Source organism: Polyodon spathula, chromosome 14 (assembly GCF_017654505.1).
Source record: "Polyodon spathula isolate WHYD16114869_AA chromosome 14, ASM1765450v1, whole genome shotgun sequence".
NCBI classification, from domain to species: Eukaryota; Metazoa; Chordata; class Actinopteri; order Acipenseriformes; family Polyodontidae; genus Polyodon; species Polyodon spathula.
Genome location: NC_054547.1, coordinates 29,122,259 through 29,140,648, shown reverse-complemented (window position 1 = coordinate 29,140,648; position 18,390 = coordinate 29,122,259). Strand labels below are relative to the sequence as shown.

General features: G+C 35.3%; 1 protein-coding gene across 1 annotated transcript; it reads left to right on the top strand.

The window, feature by feature from the left end:
- The first annotated feature begins 5,116 nt into the window (after window positions 1-5,116).
- LOC121326523 (retinal rod rhodopsin-sensitive cGMP 3',5'-cyclic phosphodiesterase subunit delta-like) lies at window positions 5,117-17,225 on the top strand. The gene is made up of 5 exons (XM_041269853.1): window positions 5,117-5,361; window positions 12,773-12,861; window positions 13,735-13,860; window positions 15,975-16,080; window positions 16,418-17,225. Exons 1-5 carry the CDS (start codon window positions 5,312-5,314, stop codon window positions 16,497-16,499), a joined length of 453 nt encoding a protein of 150 aa, XP_041125787.1. The 5' UTR covers window positions 5,117-5,311; the 3' UTR covers window positions 16,500-17,225.
- Window positions 17,226-18,390: the final 1,165 nt, after the last annotated feature.

The following is an 18,390-nucleotide window of genomic DNA, read 5'->3' as shown; positions in this document are numbered from 1 at the left end:
AGTACACTGGTAGTGTGGACCCTTTAGAAGTAAAAACAACTTTAGTTTTTTCTACTTGTAGTAGCTAATTGCAAATAAATCATTGTCATCACTTACTGAAATGGAAAAAAGAAACAAGAATCATGTAATGAAGGAGAAACTGGTGAATGAATTGCTTCATATAATCCAAATGCATTGAATTGTATTAAACGATTCACGTAATGTGACAAATGAATTTAGCATCATGTGTTGTTGTTGTTTCATCGGTTCCTTTGCAGTCAGGCATGACCGTGCTTACAGTAAGTGTTGCTATATGTTTGGACTGTACAATTTACAGTAGGTTATCCACTTCGGACTTTGTCATTATCTTACAGAATGGTTTAAAATGCCATATCAATTGATTCTTTTTTTTTAACTGTAGGTCTAATGCATTAGTGTGGAGACATAGTGTGTTCCGATTGATGTACAGACCTAAGGCTCTTCATATGGTATTCTGTGCATGCACCCAGCTACACTGGTGTTCGCAATAGTGTACTTTGCCATATCTACTGTCACTTACCATGCTCACCTGTGCTTTACCATACAACAGTACACTTTTTATAATGGACAAATGGCATTTGAAGCTGTTCAACTTTAAAAACACAATATTGCAACAAGAGAACTGGAAACCAGTGGAGCAGAAAAAACTCCTTTATTGAGAATCAAGCACTGAATAATCTGCACAAAGCAGTTTGTATTAAATAGGTTATACTAATATCAGCAGTGATAAGACCTTCTGGTAATAACACTCCTGTGGTGGTCTCTACTGATGCAGGATCATATTTCAGGAGATATTCATTGCCCCATTGGAGCTTTCCCTGTTTAAGGTCAACAACCAATTGTTAGTGTATTAAACAAATGTTCATTGCCTTTTATATTCCCATGTTTATTTTGTTGCTATATTGCCTTACATGTAATAGCCCCTCAATAGTAGGTCTACATTTCTGGAAATGGTTGATTAAATAGGGATTCATATATCATGTGTTATATCGTGTGTTGTCTGCTGCCTCAATGCATAACACATTACTCTGTTTTATTTTGCATCTCCTGTCCTAAGGGTAGTTGAGTTCTTGATTGAAGCAATTGTTGCTAATTATTGACTCTGAGTCAATAAAAACAATTAGCAGGTATGTTTCTTTTACCTGGCCGCTGTAAAGTTAACATATGGATATACTGACAGATACAGTTGTTTGGCATAAACATTGCTTTCATCTTTTTTTTTTTTTTTGTGGCTAAACTACGATACAATTGAGTACTGTGTTGTATCATGCAAAAGTCTGAATAGAGAGGTTTTATAGTGGTATATTGTCTCCCCCTTGTGGAAAAGCTTATTCCCTACATCATAGATTATCAATGGAACCAAAAGATCAATCTAGTAACAATTTAAAAAGCATACCAAAAGTATCAGTTTGTGTATTTATATAGTATGTAGCCTTTTACTTCCAGGTAGTATAGTGGGCTGCTGTATCATATTAGCTGAGTTTTAAAAATTGTGATAGATATGCAGACATTTCATTAACATATTTTAATTTTGTCATGTGCTTCCTGGCACAACTGAGGAAATTGAAAGACTTTAACCCTGATACACTCAAATCAAATTGCTTGTTGGTGCTTCCCCAGAATGATTTATTACATCCCTTTATAATAATACAATAATTTATAGTGGCAAGAAAAACAGCCACTATAAATTTCTGCAAACATTAAGACCTTAATGTCTGCAGAGGAGATGGAAGGTGAGTTTATAGCGAGGGGGGTGTATTTAATGATGTATTATCTACCAAAAGGAAGCCCTTGAGTAACCAGTGTACTCAGTCTATGTTTGTGCCTCTTCTATTGGTCTGGTATTATTCAAGAAAGCAATACAAGATTCTACCACTAGAAAGCACCGCTCTAATGCATACAACAGTATGAGCTATACGCCTTGCAAAAGTACAAACTGTATGACAAGCTGATCTCCTATCATTTGCGCTATATATATAGTATAACAGTGGCAGTAGTTCCTAGTTGTTTTACTAAAGTTTCACTAAAGAATTGAATTTTTAACACTAAAGGCTGTTCTTATTGAAGAATCTGACTGTTATGACACTCATAACCATCTATAGAACACATTCAACACAATATCCAAAACACAATAAAAATGTTGGTCTTAATGCAGCTCTGTGGAATACTGCATGGGACTACTCTATTGCACAGCAATTGCAAACCATGCAAGAAACAAATTGAGAATGGCACTCTGTCTTTGAGAACTGTGGCATCTACACAGATAGCAAGAATCTGAATGCATAAAACAATACAGCAATTGTAGCTCCACTTCCAACAAAAATAACACTTAGATTAAAAAATAATTAAGTCAATTGATTAATCTAATAATATTTTCTACTCAAATTGTATCGGAAATCAATATCCAACATATTCTTTTGACTTTCAAAATGCATGCAAGGCTACTGTAAACTCCCTGTACTCTCCATAAATAATAATCTTTTATATATTGTCCTTTCATAGTGGACCACCATCACAAAGAGCTTTACAAGATACAAGACTAGGGTGTGTGAACCATGCATCAGCTGCAGAGTCACTTAGAATAATGTCTCACCCAAAACATGGAGCAAAAGTGACGCTCAGAGTCACACAATGAGTCCATTGCAGCGCTAAGATTTGAGCCAAGGACTTCTTGGTTATAAGTCCATGTCTTTAATCTCTGGACCACATGTCATTCTTTTTAACAATGTTTTATCTTTGCTAAATCAAAGGGATTTCATCTTCATTTTCCATATATGTGATTTCTTACCTGTTTAATATCATATTATGTATGTGCTGCATTATTCTCTGTCATTGTTTGCCCTGCATAATACAATACCTATTCCAGCAAAAATGCACCTCAAGGCTGATTGTGGGGAAGCATATCAATGTCACACAGGGTTCAATGCGCAATTCTTTCAATTCTATCTGCCAAAGTGCACAGTGTAATGTTAATTTTCTTCCCCACCTCAGTTCCTCAAAATCAGCCTTGAAGCTTTTTTTGCTGAAATAATTAGTAGCCGTAGTAACTATGGCAATAAAGATCTAATCAAAAACATGAATGAGAATCACAGCACATGCCTTATAGGATATTAAACAGATAGGAATATAATTTGGGGGGGAAATGTAAATTATATAACATATCCATTTTAGTGGCAGTATACAGTACAACATTATCTATAGAAATAAATGGGTTTACACTGTGCAAATGGGCTTTTATAAATGTTTATTGAATACATTTATAACAATAAGTTACTGCACAGTAAATATATTATGTAAATCAGTTACGCATAAACATTGGGATTTATTTAAAGCATTTATATGACAAAAGGATCATTTACATTGTCTTCCTGAAAAAGAATGCGTCTTGTAACACAATCAATCAATCAATCTTTATTTTATATAGCACCTTTCATAGTGGACCACCATCACAAAGCACTTTACAAGATGCAGTAACAGCAAGAAAATGCATAATACCTTAACTACAGAGAAATGCATAATACATGATATACAGCAAAACAAATTCATAATACATTAAATACAGTGGAAAGTGCATAATACATGATAGTAGCATAATACATTAAATAATACATTAAATACAGTGGAAAGTGCATAATACATGATAGTAGCATAATACATTAAATAGTACATTAAATACAGTGGAAAGTGCATAATACATGATAGTAGCATAATACATTAAATAGTACATTAAATACAGTGGAAAGTGCATAATACATAATAGTAGCATAATACATTAAATATTAGCAGCTAATAGCAGATATCAGGCTAAAAGTGCACGGAAAGCAATAGAGAACAGGTGGGTCTTGAGAGTCGATTTAAAACAAGCGATGGTGGGAGCATCACACATTAAAGCTGGAAGTGAGTTCCAAAGAGTCGGAGCCATGAAGCTAAACGAGCGTTCTCCAAGTGTGGTGCACTGTTGCTTGGGTATAACATGCAGTCCAGGGTCAGAGGACCTCAGCTTGCAGGCAGGGACATAACGGGTCAGCAGGTTGAGGAGGTACTTAGGACCTGTGTGATGAAGGGCATTGTAGGTGAGCAGGAGAGTTTAAGTAGTCATGTGAAAATACAACCACCACTTGGAAAAGGTTTGTGATGGGTTTTTTGTTTTTTTTTCTAAATAATAAAACATGAGTAAAAGGCTTTTATGTGATCTAACTGACTGCTTGTTAAGTAGTTGCTCTACATAGTTTACTGAATGGCAAATCAAGGATATTGCACGATAGCACTTTCTGGGATTTTGCAGTATGACCACAGCATCTGATTGCTGATATTACAAACACTTTAACCTAAATGTATCATGTATCAACTGTTTATTAGAATTCACAAATCTTGTCAAACGAGCTGGTATTTTCAACAAAGGGCTTCTCCTTGAATATGTTCCATGTTACACTTGTTCTTGTGCATCCTGGCACTCTTCACACAAAGACCACACAGACCAAGCGAATGAGATTCTGGTATAAATTACACATCCAACACTGGTTGATCATAGATTTTGTTCAAATGAAATATATTTTAAGAACACCCAAGCAAGGGTCATATTTAGGAACTAACACTTCTAAAACCACGACATAGTTTACTTTCCTGAACTTCTGTTTGTTACTGTGATTTCACTGACATAAATAGGATTGATCAGTTATTTAAATCAATGCGCTCATAACTGCTCAGACTTGGACCAGACTAAACAGGAGGCCACTCAAATTCAGCCTCAAGGACAATCATTTTTTTGGTTACTGCTTACTGTGCAAACTATCTGACTGATAAGACTCTGCGGTCTGTGCAATTCAACTTTCCGTAAAGAATTGAAGCCTACTATTGTCAACAAAAACACTTGTGCAAGACGTGTTTTGTCTCCCTCACCTTGCCGTACACCGGTCTCTAGGTGACGTCACGTTGCTGGGGGGGGGGGGTTGCCATCGGTGACGCTTCTCTACTCAACCAAACACCCGCCTAGTGACCCTGTCTCTTCTCGCTGATTGGCTATTTTTGTATCAGCCTTCTCCTTTTCGCATTCTGTTCGGACAAATCAACTGTCAATCTTGAGCCTTCTATTTCGGGTAGGTTGATTGAGCACTCCGAAGGAGTGCTGCAGCTGAGAATAAAACTATATATTTTTTTGTTTTGTTTTTTTTTTTGTTTTTTTTCACCTGTTCTAGAGTTTTATTTTGTTTTCGACCATTGATTAAGTGGAGTCCATTTTGTAACGAATTGCATTTGTTTTTTAAATTAAAAGAAACTGAAGATTTCATATACAATGTCTTCAGTCGAAGACAGAGCGAAGGAGATTTTAAAGGGGTTTAAACTGTATCCTTTGCTATGCATGTGCTGATTGGTTGCTTGGGGTGGTTTGAAGATTAAATAGGTCACTATCAAATCAGTGCTTGTTGTAGATAGTATTAAATGTCCTTTTTAAATTATTTGTGTTACTCGTTTCACTGGTATTAGGGTGCAACAGTTATAAATGAGATGTGTTTGTTTTGCTTTTTCCCTATGCTTTGCATAATGTCAGTAATAGCATTCTGTTTTGATGGTGTTTATTATTTAACTTCATATAGCTCGGTTGCATTTTGAATTTTTAGAATGTGTATCTTTTTGGCGCTTTCTACAGTTCGTGTACCTGTCCTGTTACTGTGACAACAAGTCTTCTCGCGAGGTGTACAATCAGTAGTTATATCCTGCAAAGATTTTTTTTATAATTGTGCGTAGAACAGAATAAAAAGATGCATTTTAATTTGTAATGGAGTTTAGGTTAAGATAAGGGGCTGTCCGGTGCTTGTGTGTATAAACCATGTTTGGATTAAGAACGGGCCTGTTATTCAGGGCACAGTTAAATTTACTAATGCAATGCTGTAGTTCCTTTCACCATAGCTTATTATATTTCTGAACTGTTTGGCACGGTGTACATATGCACCAAGTTCGGTGCAATGTTTTTCTGTTTTTGTTTTTGTTTTGTATTTTTTTGTAAATAATACACTGTACTGTAGTTTAATCGCAATATAAAGTTGTATATTGATTTCCAAAGTGTTTTAAGGCCGTATGTACTAAATTAATTTAAATATATTTTCAACAATATTCTCTGCATTAAGTCTATTATGTGGAGTACTGAGAGTCTGGGTTTTCCATGACTCAAATTAAAACTGGGGCATGCATCACAGAGTAGATACTGGTGTTGAACGTTTTGGGTTTTTTTACGATGCAGTCGAAAAAAAAAATCTATTTAACTGTAGCACTGAGAACTGACTCTTGGTCAATCCGTGTGTAATAATGATGCTTGTTGGTTTCAGTACGTTTTGATTCTTCGTGGTCAAAAAAAATATGTGAATGCTTTCCAAGAAGAGTCGAGTTTCATGCTGGCTGTCAGTGTACAGTAACAGGTTTTTGCATCAAATCTTCAATCAACTAAGATACAGTTTATAGTAGCATAATGGGTAATTTAAGCTACACGAAATAGCACAAAATTCATGCTAAAACTAAATATTAAGAAATATGTCAGCAAATGACTTTAAAGAACTGATGTGGTGTTTTTTTTTTTTTATTATCATTATTATATTGTAACATTATTTGCAGTAGTTGCTGATTGCTTAAAGATAATTCTGCCATTCTGTTCTTCAGGACTATTCCATGCAATACTACTGATTTTAAAGTTGACAGGTTTTCAGTTTACATAATACACTGTAGTGTGGGTAATTTATTTAAATAGAGATATCTGTGGACTACTGCAGCAATATCTAATGTGCTTGATTAAAGTTAGTGATTGTATGATCTAATCAGATGAACCATAAGTTGCTTATTCTTGGCTTTATTAGTTGATTATGTATGCGACCGGAGGAAGTCGTGGAAGCCAAGGCTGCAGTTTCCAGCGTGGTCATTCTTAAATCCTTGGAATTTGCAGCCTTGAGTCTGTAACGGCCTGGTGAGTCCCAGGGTGCTTTTCATATTGGATGTTACTGTAAGAGGTTCGGTTTGATACCTTTTTACAATAGATTCCATTCACATTAATATGTACATATCAGGGAACCTCTGCTTTCGTCACAAAATGTAATGACTTTGTCAATAAGAATGGCTTGGGCTTACTGGTGTCTTGCGACACTGGTTGCCAGAAGTATTTCTTGGAAAATGTAATATTGTTATACAATATGAGCGTTATAACCTAAGAGCGTTTTAAATGGGGAGAGGGAAGTGGGCGCCGCAGGGACACAAGACACATCTGACTAAAATACAAAATAAAAATACTCCCTCACTATAATCCATATATAGTGAAGCAACAATGTAACTTACCGTGAATTAGCCATGCATAAAGCACCTTGTAATCAACGCTATATTTTTTACACAAAAAAGGTAACATTCCCACTAGTGGATCATTTTAATTAGCAGTTTTTAAAGTATAAATAGCCTGGCAAAACGGCAGTTGGGAGTTCAGTTTGAAGCGACAGACAAGCAAACCAATTGCGAGAAGGAGAGCGGGTCGGGCGAAGGTAAGAGGGAATGGGCTCACCCCAGGTTCGGCTGCCGGAGCGGGGCTGAAACAAAGCTTAAGCTTCTCGTCTCCCAGAGAATGCCGCAACTCCTCTCATAGCAAAAAAGTAAATACATTAGGAAAGATAGCCACATAATAGGCCTAATATTTATTTAGTTATAAAACGAGTGCTGAGTAAGATGGTTGTGTTGTAAAGTGCCAGCGCAGCTTTTCTTCAGTTCAGATACTGTATCAAAAGGGAGAGACAGAAACGGAAGTTAGATTGAGAAGTTGTTTACAGTTTGAACAACACCGGTACTGTATTTACTGTAGAAATATTGCATGGATCACTAGTATAAGGAATTGGACGACATGCTGTAGGAGCGGTATATCCATGGCGCATTATAAGCCTTATAGTGAGGGAGCGCTGTACTGTCATTTACCTTGCATCCTTAAATCAAACCAAATAGTAGGTTATTCTGGAAACCCAGACTTTGTGTCTGTCTCTGCTATAGTGTACATGTGCTGTAATTTTATCTAATATTGTGGGTAGGTTGTACAATCTAAAAAATAGATAGGGTTATGTCACACAAGTGGGCATTTACAGTGGTGGAGACTCAAGGGTTTGTGCCAGCATTACTAAATGGAAGCAGAACCTCTAGTCATTTAAATGGGCATGTGTTTTAATACCAGAAGAGTTATTATTATTATTTATAATCATATTCATTTTAAAAACGTGACTTGCTTATTGTTTACAATAGTTCTGTATGTATCTTGGCCAGATATATACAGGCCTACAAGGTCAAATTTAAAATCAGAAAACCAGACGAATATTTTGTCTAATGTCTGTATCGGTTTATTGAATTGGTCTATCAATATGCAGAGTCCTGTTCAGAATAATAATGTAGGACTCCCTTTTTTTACCAAGCTTATTAACATCTCACAGAGTGGATGTGAGTTTATAATGTTTTTACATTTCACATTTATTTTTAGATCTGTAGTGTTGGCATATTTTTTTCAGTGGTAGCACTGTTTTTTTAGCAAGGATACGTTTGCAAGTTTCCAATTCTGTGAACTTAAAAATAAAATGTATACTGCAGGTCTGTAAAATGGAAATTCAAAAGTTTTGTTTACCATGCCAGTTTTATTGGCATGAGCCCTTGAGCAGAAAACTTGAATTTACCGGGTTCTGTATAAATATATTGCACTGCTGTTGCTTGGAGTAATCGTAGTGGGAATTCCAGTAGGGCTGTCTGAGGTCAGGAAGGACTGGCCTATATTTGCCAACATGGGCAACTTACAGGCTAATTGTCCACTCCTTAGCAAATGGATGTATTAAGCAATTTCCCCACAATGGAAAATCTGTCCTTTTTTATGCTATTGCAAAAAGATAACTTTTTTCATAATGTTTAGAAAAAGCCTTGAGCTTCTGAAACCACACAAGTTTTACATGAACACTAATTATAGTATAGTGTGTTTTTCATATATAATTTGTTTTGATAGACAGAATATTGCTGTTTTGTTTTAATAATATAGGCCATGCAACATTGGCAAAAAAGGCTAAGTTAGGGAATTATTCTTAATGGCATCCAGACGTTGATAAATAAAAAGAACATACATAGTATCGAAATCCCTGGCTTCTATTAGTGTATTAACTCCCCAGTTATTAACCATTGCCAGCTTTACATTTCCGATGAAACCATCCAATGGAAATAAAAAGAGGAAATGAAGGCGAGTTTCCAGGCTGTTCATAATTAAAAGCGACGAATAAGAACTACACTGTGCTTGCTGTTTTAAGGAAACCAGTCATTAAAATTGTGTCTACTGTACTTTGTTGAAAAGGGAATGGACAGTGCTATTTTAACTGTGAAAAAATGAAGAGGTTTTTCACTGAAAGGGTGAATTGAGTAGATATAACCTTCTGTTATGAAACCAACAATACACAAAGGACTGATTAGCATTGTGTGTTTGTGTCTGAGGCGTTTAGCAGGAGCCTTATCTCCAGTGGTGAAATCATGCTGACATCTACCATGGAGCTCATACTAGGTGGGATCCTATAGACATCTGTCGTGAAGAATTAAAACTGCATTAATGAGTCTGTCAGTAGCCTTGTTTAAATGACTGAAAGTGTATCGTGAGACGTTGTAGAAAGTTTTGTGCATATCCTTACATTTTTTATTTTGTTCTTTGTTTTATTATGAATCCTACAGTGACCATTTAAAGCTTTGCTAAATACCACCTATTTAGATTGAGTTAAATGAACAGTTTACTCAGTGTTTCTTAGTGGACAATGGTTTTAGCAAACAAAATGACTTCTACACAATTCCACTTCGTTATGCTTAATGTCCTTTTGACTTGAAAGTTTTTAACTAAAAGTAATGTTTAAAAAAATAAATAAATAAATAAAAAAAAATTTAGTAAATGGTGAAGGGGTGTTTTTTGCCCAACTTCCTCCCATAAGTGTTGCCCGATAGACAAGCTGTGACTCCCCTTTACAAAGGCAGCAAGCAGAGGAGATGCAATAAATAATAATAATACTATTTTAGTATTATATTATTATAATATAATAATATTTTATTAGGATAAAATAAGACACAGGGAAGAAAGAAATGCAGAGAACCCTGTAAGATAACTAGGCAGACACTGCCTGATTTTAAGATACACAAATTAAAAAATAAAAACATTTGAAGTTAAATACATGTCAGATTGTTGGATATTACATAGTGATTTTGAGCTTAATGTTTGTGACTCCAACAAATACCATATTACTTCGAATTAACGCCGTCCTCATATTAACGCCTCACTCAGATATCAGCTTTTTAGTAGACGCTGCCATCAAATAAACGCCGCGCTCTGTAAAGAAACGTAAAGGTTTTTTTTTCTTTCTACCACTGCTGAAAAAATAAAGAAACTCACAACTATGTACATGTGAAGCCTCCGAAGAGACTGCAGCCTCAATCCACCATGTAATACAAACTAATGTAGACACACCTTAGTAAGCACATTGTATTTTGTGGTTCAGTCCCGACAGACAACCCAAGATGAACTACTTACAGTACAGCAGTCCTTCGCGTCCCTTTTTTTTTTTTTTTTTTTGAAAGCGAAATACATTTAAAAATAAATAGAATTGTCTGATTTATAGCAGTGTGCTGTTTGAGAGATCTTCTGACATCTACTTTCAGTGTTGTCCTAATTTCAAATGTAATTCATTTAAAACTAGCAGAGTAATATATTGCAACAGAGAAGTGTTTACTGTGCTCGGCTGTTTTATTTTTAGCTGAAAGCAGCACTTTGAAAAGCTGCAGATTTTAGGTTTCCATTTAAAATTGAGATGTTTTCTCGGCTTGACAGCAGTTTGTGATTGGTGAGATGTGGATTTGTAGACCGTCCATCACTTATCAGACATGTATGTTAAATGCATACTGGGAAGGATAAATGGGACCAAGTAAATTATATATTGAACAATACATGTTCATAAGGATATTTATATCTATGTATTGTATCACTTCTGAGCTGACTTTTCTTTTAGTAAGTTTAGCATGTTTTGTATGTTAATTGAATAATTGGAAGAGCTGTACATAAACAGATTTATTTGGATTGAGCTCTTCACCGAAATCAGGTGAGGGTTATTGGTTTGTGCAGCACTATTCATTGGATTGTATTTGTAGAATTGAATCATGTTTGGAGCTTTTCTACATCTTGTATGTTAATGTTGTATGTTGTGTAAATTTACAGATTATCTTTTAAAGGCAATCTATAGCTTATTACCCCATACCAATAAAACACTAAGGAACTAACAGGCACACAATATAGTCAGCCATTCTCGGCTGTCATTTATGTGGGGGGGTGGGGCTACTACAATTGTTGATGCTCATCCCATTCAGAACACAAAAGGAAGAGGTTCCTTTGAAATGTATTTAAAGTGTAATATTTTGTTTATTCTAACAGATTTAAAAATGTCAGTTCAGAACTTAAGGCTGTTACTGGCACTAAGATTTGTAAATTCTTGTGAGAATATGAATTGTGAACATTATGGGAGACACAGATGGTGGAGTAAAGTATTATCAGGTGCCAGAGACAGTGAGTACCGGGGATTGTCAGAAACTTTTGTTTCATGAGCTCAACAAGCATCTGTACTTCTGGTTTTAAACAAAGAACAAATGGTAATAGTTTATCTTTTATCAATATTTTAATGAGGTCAATAAAGCACCAAACCAGTTCGGTTTTTAAATTGGATTATTTCTATGCATCTGTTAGATTTGTAGGCTGAGTTAGTCCTTAATAATAAAGGAAAGGTAGGATTTACGCCTGTGTCAGACATTAGAAGATTCAAATTCAATATGTAATCCTTTTAACGGAGGAACATTTTGGCATTCTCCAACTAGACACATACTGTGTTTCTTTGCATTCATAATGAATTCTTTTCCAGTCCTTGTTTATTTGCCATTTCTGGCTTTTTATTTGAGAATCCAAATTAATAACTTTTTTTTTTTTTTAAAGCATAAATTTGATTCAGAGTTGATACTTGTTGCCTTCAATTAAAAAAAAAAAAAAAAAAAAAAATTCAAAAGAAACTTGCCGTTGGTATACAAAAAACAAACAAAAAAAGAAAACTTGAAAGGTTTAATTTCCAAAATTCTCATGAAATATACACAAAGTACATGTTGTAAAACTATCTGGAAGCTCTGAATGTGATCGCACTAGTTTATAGTGTTGTTTTTCCCGTTCAGAATTGTGAACTATCCATCAATACAAATACTTGATCCCCAATTTGAAATCAAGTGGGGTTTGGTTCATATGTAACTTCTGTTCTAGGCCTACCATTTTTTAAGATATAAGACTTGCACTGTTGGCATTTTGGCACGTATTTAGCCATTGTGGCTGCTAGTTGCAAGAAATTGCCCAGAGGTTCATGGTTCATGCTTGCTGTGCACACACATCCTCATACTCTCACAAGTGCACAGTAGGGTGAACCATATGATACCAAGGTAATAAAGGGTAAATTTATTACTAATAACCAGTTATCAGATTATATCCAAATGCAGTCTGAAAGGTTATAGGAGGCTTGGTCTATGGTAAAAGTAGAAGGTTTGTGAAATAAGGAAGTTATTGTGTCCACTATGTAGACAGATGCACACAAATGAAGTGCAAAGACAATGCTTAATCAATGCTCTTGTCATAGTGGTATGAGTTGACATTGGTGCGTGACCTGTTTGCTGGTTTACCTGTTTGGGAATGACCTTGACTCAACCCCCACAGAAACTGGATGAACTTGAGAGATGCAGAGACGGGGAAAGTTCTCTGGCAGGGAACAGAAGACCTTTCAGTTCCAGGGGTAGAACACGAAGGTAATCGTCTAATTTCAAGCCCTTTCTAGTGTACTGGCACATGCTGACTAGGGGAACCTAATAATTAACATTGGATGTTACACCCATGAAAATTTGTTACATTTTGCATTGCATTAGTGCGTAACAAATGTATTTCGTAATTGCATAAGAAATCATAGATGGATACTATGATTGATACTCCAGAATCAATAATACTAACATTCATATTTCAAGTGTATTGTTAACTGTTCTCCAAGCAACATGACTGGCGAAAGGATTTGATTAAATAATTTGTCAATCAGTGATATGTTAACATGGTTTTTAAACATTGCATTTTTAGGTTAAATATTTAACTGTAAATAGTGTTATTCTTAATCCCTCTAAGGGATGGATTCAGTCAAATATTTCCCTGCTTCTTCCTTCTGTACTGTGCTTGCATGTTAAAACATTTCACTACTGTACAACAACTTTAAACTTGAACTTGTTTTTCCCCCTAGTAGTGATATTGCAGTAAATGGCATAGAAGGCTGTTGTGTGATTGATACATTTTGATTGATATCAACAATGTGATTGTGATAAAGGGTTATTAGCTGGAATCCTTTGTTCTGTACATTTTATGCAAATGCTGAGGAACAATCAACTGAAATTATAAAAGGTCATTGTTCTAAATAACCACGTGATGATATCAGAAGCATGTTTCAACTGGCTGCCGTTGTGCTCTGGCCAGGACATTTCAATCTTGTGATAAGCGGTCAATGACATTAACAAGATATTAACCCATTTGGACTGGATGTGTTTTAAGTGTGGTATTAAAAGGTTGTGGTAAAGCTCTTGCATTTGGATTGTATGTCAGCCTTGATTATCTCTGCTAACCAGTGTGTTTGTTCATTTCAGCTCGAGTTCCTAAAAAGATCCTGAAGTGCAAAGCAGTTTCTAGAGAGTTAAATTTCTCCTCGACAGAACATATGGAAAAATTCAGACTTGAACAGAAGGTTTTTTTCAAAGGACAGTGTCTAGAAGGTACATATATATGTACATATATATTTCATTGTCGTCCAGCAAAGGCCTGTTTTCATTGTTATTAGAGCAGTCTGGCATGTTATATATGCATGTCTTCACTTAAGGTGTTTTCTTTCTAGTAGTTATCAGTTGTTACCAAAGAGTATCCTTCCTCACATGTAGGTGAAATACACTAATCCTATTTTAGAGTCACATTTTCCATGAAAAATATTACATTCTTAGGAGTGTTCATAGACTTGTCCTGTAAAATAAGTGTAAATGATAATTGGAACCAGTATTATGTGGCCTATATTCTGGTGCCAGTAAGGGTAGAATAAAGGGTGTCTTCCTAAATTTACGTACTAGTTAATTTGTTGAAACACAATATTTTTGTGTTTTAGGATTTACAGATCATCAGCTTGTTATTTGCAGCAGTCCTGGACTGGTGTGTGTGTGTACCCTGCATTCATTTACATTGCACTAAATGAAATGCATACTGTAGAGATCGCCTCCACTTATCAAATGAATACAGAGCCACCCTGTAATGGTGTGCTTCAATTCTTTTTTTTTTAATTTGCACAGTACATGAACATTACAAGATATGTACTGTACAATAGACAAATTGTGGAAACTAAGTGGAAACTAAGTGGAATCAGCTTGCTAGTATTTTCACCACAGGTTCACTGAGTCTTATAAATATTGCTGGAGTTGCAAGGCTGTGCCCAGATGAGAGAAATGAATTTGCTGCTAAATTGAACGCTTCACTCACTCAGGAGTTTGTTGCACTAGATCATCATTATGTAATAGGCCACAAGTCATTACATCATGTGCCTGCAAGCAAGTTTGAGCTTTTGCGTGTTATACAACTCAAATTGACAGCACAGCTAAAAGGATTTAATTTGCTTTCACTGAAGATTTGACACCTGGATTTTGGGTGGTCTTTTTTAGTGAAGAGGCAGCACTACGGAATTGTTGACTGAGGTGCATTTGCCTATAGCATTGTTTCTTTCTCCAAAAGAGGTTTTTGTTAAAGAAATGTCTTTATGAATACCCAGCATAGAGCATTTTTTTTATTGTTAGGACATATTATGAAATGGAATTAGAGCCTGGGAGGGAGAGTTTTCATGAATGCAATGCTTAACAGACTGAGGAAATGTACCCTGGTTGAATTCAACCTGAGGGTGCAAAATGGAAATTAAAATAGAAAATCACCTTTGTGTTTTTGTTGTATTCATATCAATTTTGCAGATATTTGTTTCTTGGTTTTAAAATTGTATTTTCAACATCGGGTTATAAGAGAACTGACTTCAATATTTTTTAAACATTTGTCCATGGAAGACTTTGCCTTTTGCCTGTAAATTTGGCCAGTAGCTGACAGAAGTACCATTACATCTTCAAGAAAGGCTTGTGGTACCTCTCTGCTTGCCAGCTACCATCCTGAAAAGGTTATATAGTATTCCTGACACAAGACACTTAATGTGCAAAATTAATCTTGAGGCGTTTTCTGAGCCTTTTTTTGGCAAGGATAAGGCCAAAGTTTGTTGCTTTCCTGTTGCAACAAACCAGAGCAAGCATGAGTATTTTGGTAGCTATTTAACTGCATTAGTCTTTGTTTCTTCCCAATTCTGCAAAACAAAAGTTACCTTAAACCAGTATTATTGTAGAAAGAAAAAAAAAAGCATAGATATTGTCAGTTGGCTTATTTAACATAATATATTTGCTACATTTTGCAATTGACATGCAGCAGTACATTTTATTCAGTTCTAAACAACTGAGTTGCCATTTCAAAACTAGCGTGCTGTAGTGATAAATCCAGCTAGCCAATCAGAGTTCTCCTTGAGCTGACCCCGGGGGGTTTACAAACCTTCAGTCGGATTAGAATGAGACTTCTTGCCAAGTCTAGAAAACTTTCCTGTTAGGAAAGGTTCATGGTATCTTTCCACCGCCTATATAAAGATCGCTAATTGGATCTAAGAACTCCCTTTTAGCAGCTCGCTGTTTCCAGTTAATTATTTTAATACAAGAACTGCATTTCTAACTAGATGATGGGAGGATTAATGATGCGACTTGGTGTCATGAAAAGTTTAACAACTGTTCTGAATGAATTTCAGATTAATCTGTCTTGTTTTTTGCAGAGTGGTTCTTTGAATTTGGCTTTGTGATTCCTAATTCCACAAACACATGGCAGTCTTTGATAGAGGCAGCACCTGAATCTCAGATGATGCCAGCAAATATTTTAACGTAAGACCTTTTACTTTATGGTTAAGAGTTTAGAGACCTAAACAGTGATTGGAATAGGCTGCCAGATTCTCCAACCTTTAACAGTTTTAAAGAACATTTTTACTTGTATAATTCTTGTATTGAATTTATTTGTTTTAAATTTGTGTTCATGTTGAGTTAATTAACTGATGAATGATTTGGTTGAAAGGTTTCATGTGTGCTTGCTATCCTCTCATGTAAACAACATTATGCATTAATCTTAACAACCTAATAAATGACAGATGATCCGCCCCCCCACCACACACACACAATTTATGTATTTTTATCAATATATTTGTTTTTATTCTTATCCTTACAGTGGAAATGTTATCATAGAGACCAAGTTCTTTGACGACAACCTTCTCGTAAGCACTTCCAGGGTTCGACTTTTCTACGTTTGATCAGATGGTGTTTGTGAAGACCCGTCTCATCTGCAAGACTTTCATGTGACCAGCTATCCAGCTTGGAGTGGATTGACTCGGCACATTAGAATTTCTCTGTGGAAATATCATAAAAGAACCAACTGAGCATATAAAAAAAATAAATGGTCATCGGATCACTGCAGAAAAAATGACTATTGTATATATGGGCAGCGGTGCTCATTGTGACCAACCTTGTAAATTATTTTGTTATTTATACTATTTTTCTCCATTTTTCTGTAGCTTTTGAATCCTAGCTTGCAATGTACACTGCTTCGTTGTGTGTGCTAATATTTAAAAAAAAAAAAAATTGTGCTTCCAGCTGCTGTTTTATTTTGTAAGATGTGATACATTTCTTAGTTATAACTTAACTGTAAAATAGTATGTTATTACTGAAATTATGCTTTTAATGATTTCATAGACACTAAATACAATGAGGTCATCTTTCTCCTGCCCACTCCCTATTTATATTGACATTGCTTTTTATTTGTAATAGGTTTGCTTTTCATAGAGTGAGAAAATGCTTCTTTTTTTACTCGAGGTACCTAAATACATATTTTCCAATGCATTTAAAGTTCTGGTTAATAAGTGATTTTAGTTATTACATGTATGTAAATTAGACTTGGTTATCTTTAACTTTGGTGAAAATGCCATGTTAAGAAGCTCAATGACAGACTTTTATTTAAAAAATAAAGGATCCTAAAACCATGGAGCATTCACACAAGTGACTTGCAGTTCAATTTGTGAAATGTTGAATTTGTTAATGGGGGAAAAAATTGGTTGTTTGCCTTTAAACTAAAGGCATTCAAATATAATTGAAGTTTGAAATTGGCAAATTGGGTTTCCATCTGTATGCATAGCAATGTAAACAAATTAAAACTCCTTATAGATAATGATTTTTAGCTTCAAAAGCAATGGGGTTATCATTTGAAACACATTTCCAGCAACCAAAACAATATTTGTATTACCTGGAAATGTGTTTAATGTTAAACAGGTTGAGATCTGGGTCACACCACAATTTATGGAGGTGTGTAGTTTTATATTGTACCACTTAATGGGGTTGTGTGTTTTAGGGAAGGACCTAGGACTGTAGTAATCCAATTACTGTTAACCCCTTTATGTCCATGGTTTATCCAAGCAACTGCATAGCAGCCTGGCACTTCTTAATACATTTAATTTCATCTGTTGGAGTCAGGTGTTCACCGGTTTCATTTTTGTGTAAATGCTTAACTGGTAAATAAGGTGTGTTTAGGGACCTCTTGAAGCCCACTCAACACATCAATTGGTTGTATAACATTAAGTAATGTAAAAAGGATGGAACAGTAGTTAAAAGCACATGGACTCTGGTCTGATTTGAGTATAAGGATTTTCTCAAGTTGCAACGGGATACATTGGGAGGCAGCTGCCCCCGTGTGGATAAACAGGTAGTATTGCACTACGGTTTCTTTACGGAATCCATCACTTGTGTTCTGCTTACCACAATGCAGCGAGTTATTTGATATCAAAATTGTCCTTGCTTACTATTGTTACTGGAATGTTTTGTATTTACTAATGTGGCCCTCCGTTTTTTTTTCTTACTGAGTACTAGCTTACTTTAGATAATTACATTTTTTGAAAAGCGTGTAGTGCTATTGAAAATAGTACACTGTTAGCTAGAGGGAAATTATGATTAATGATTAATTATCAAGCACAATCTGCTACTTTGAAGAATTTAATTAAACTTGAAACACATTCATTTAGCAAAGATACTGCAATAAACGTATTTCCACCAAACTGGACAATCTAATTTGCCATTGTGTATAATTAGGAAAATTGAACCATGCAAATTAGAGGTGATTGTAGATTCGGTATCTCGTAGTATAGCTTAATTGGG

Coding starts and splice junctions, on each gene's coding strand:
- LOC121326523 (XM_041269853.1), top strand. CDS start 5,312: ATGTCTTCAGTCGAAGACAGAGCGAAGGAGATTTTAAAGGGGTTTAAA. Junction 12,862..13,734: donor TCCAGGGGTAGAACACGAAG/GTAATCGTCTAA, acceptor TGTTCATTTCAG/CTCGAGTTCCTAAAAAGATC. Junction 13,861..15,974: donor CAAAGGACAGTGTCTAGAAG/GTACATATATAT, acceptor TGTTTTTTGCAG/AGTGGTTCTTTGAATTTGGC.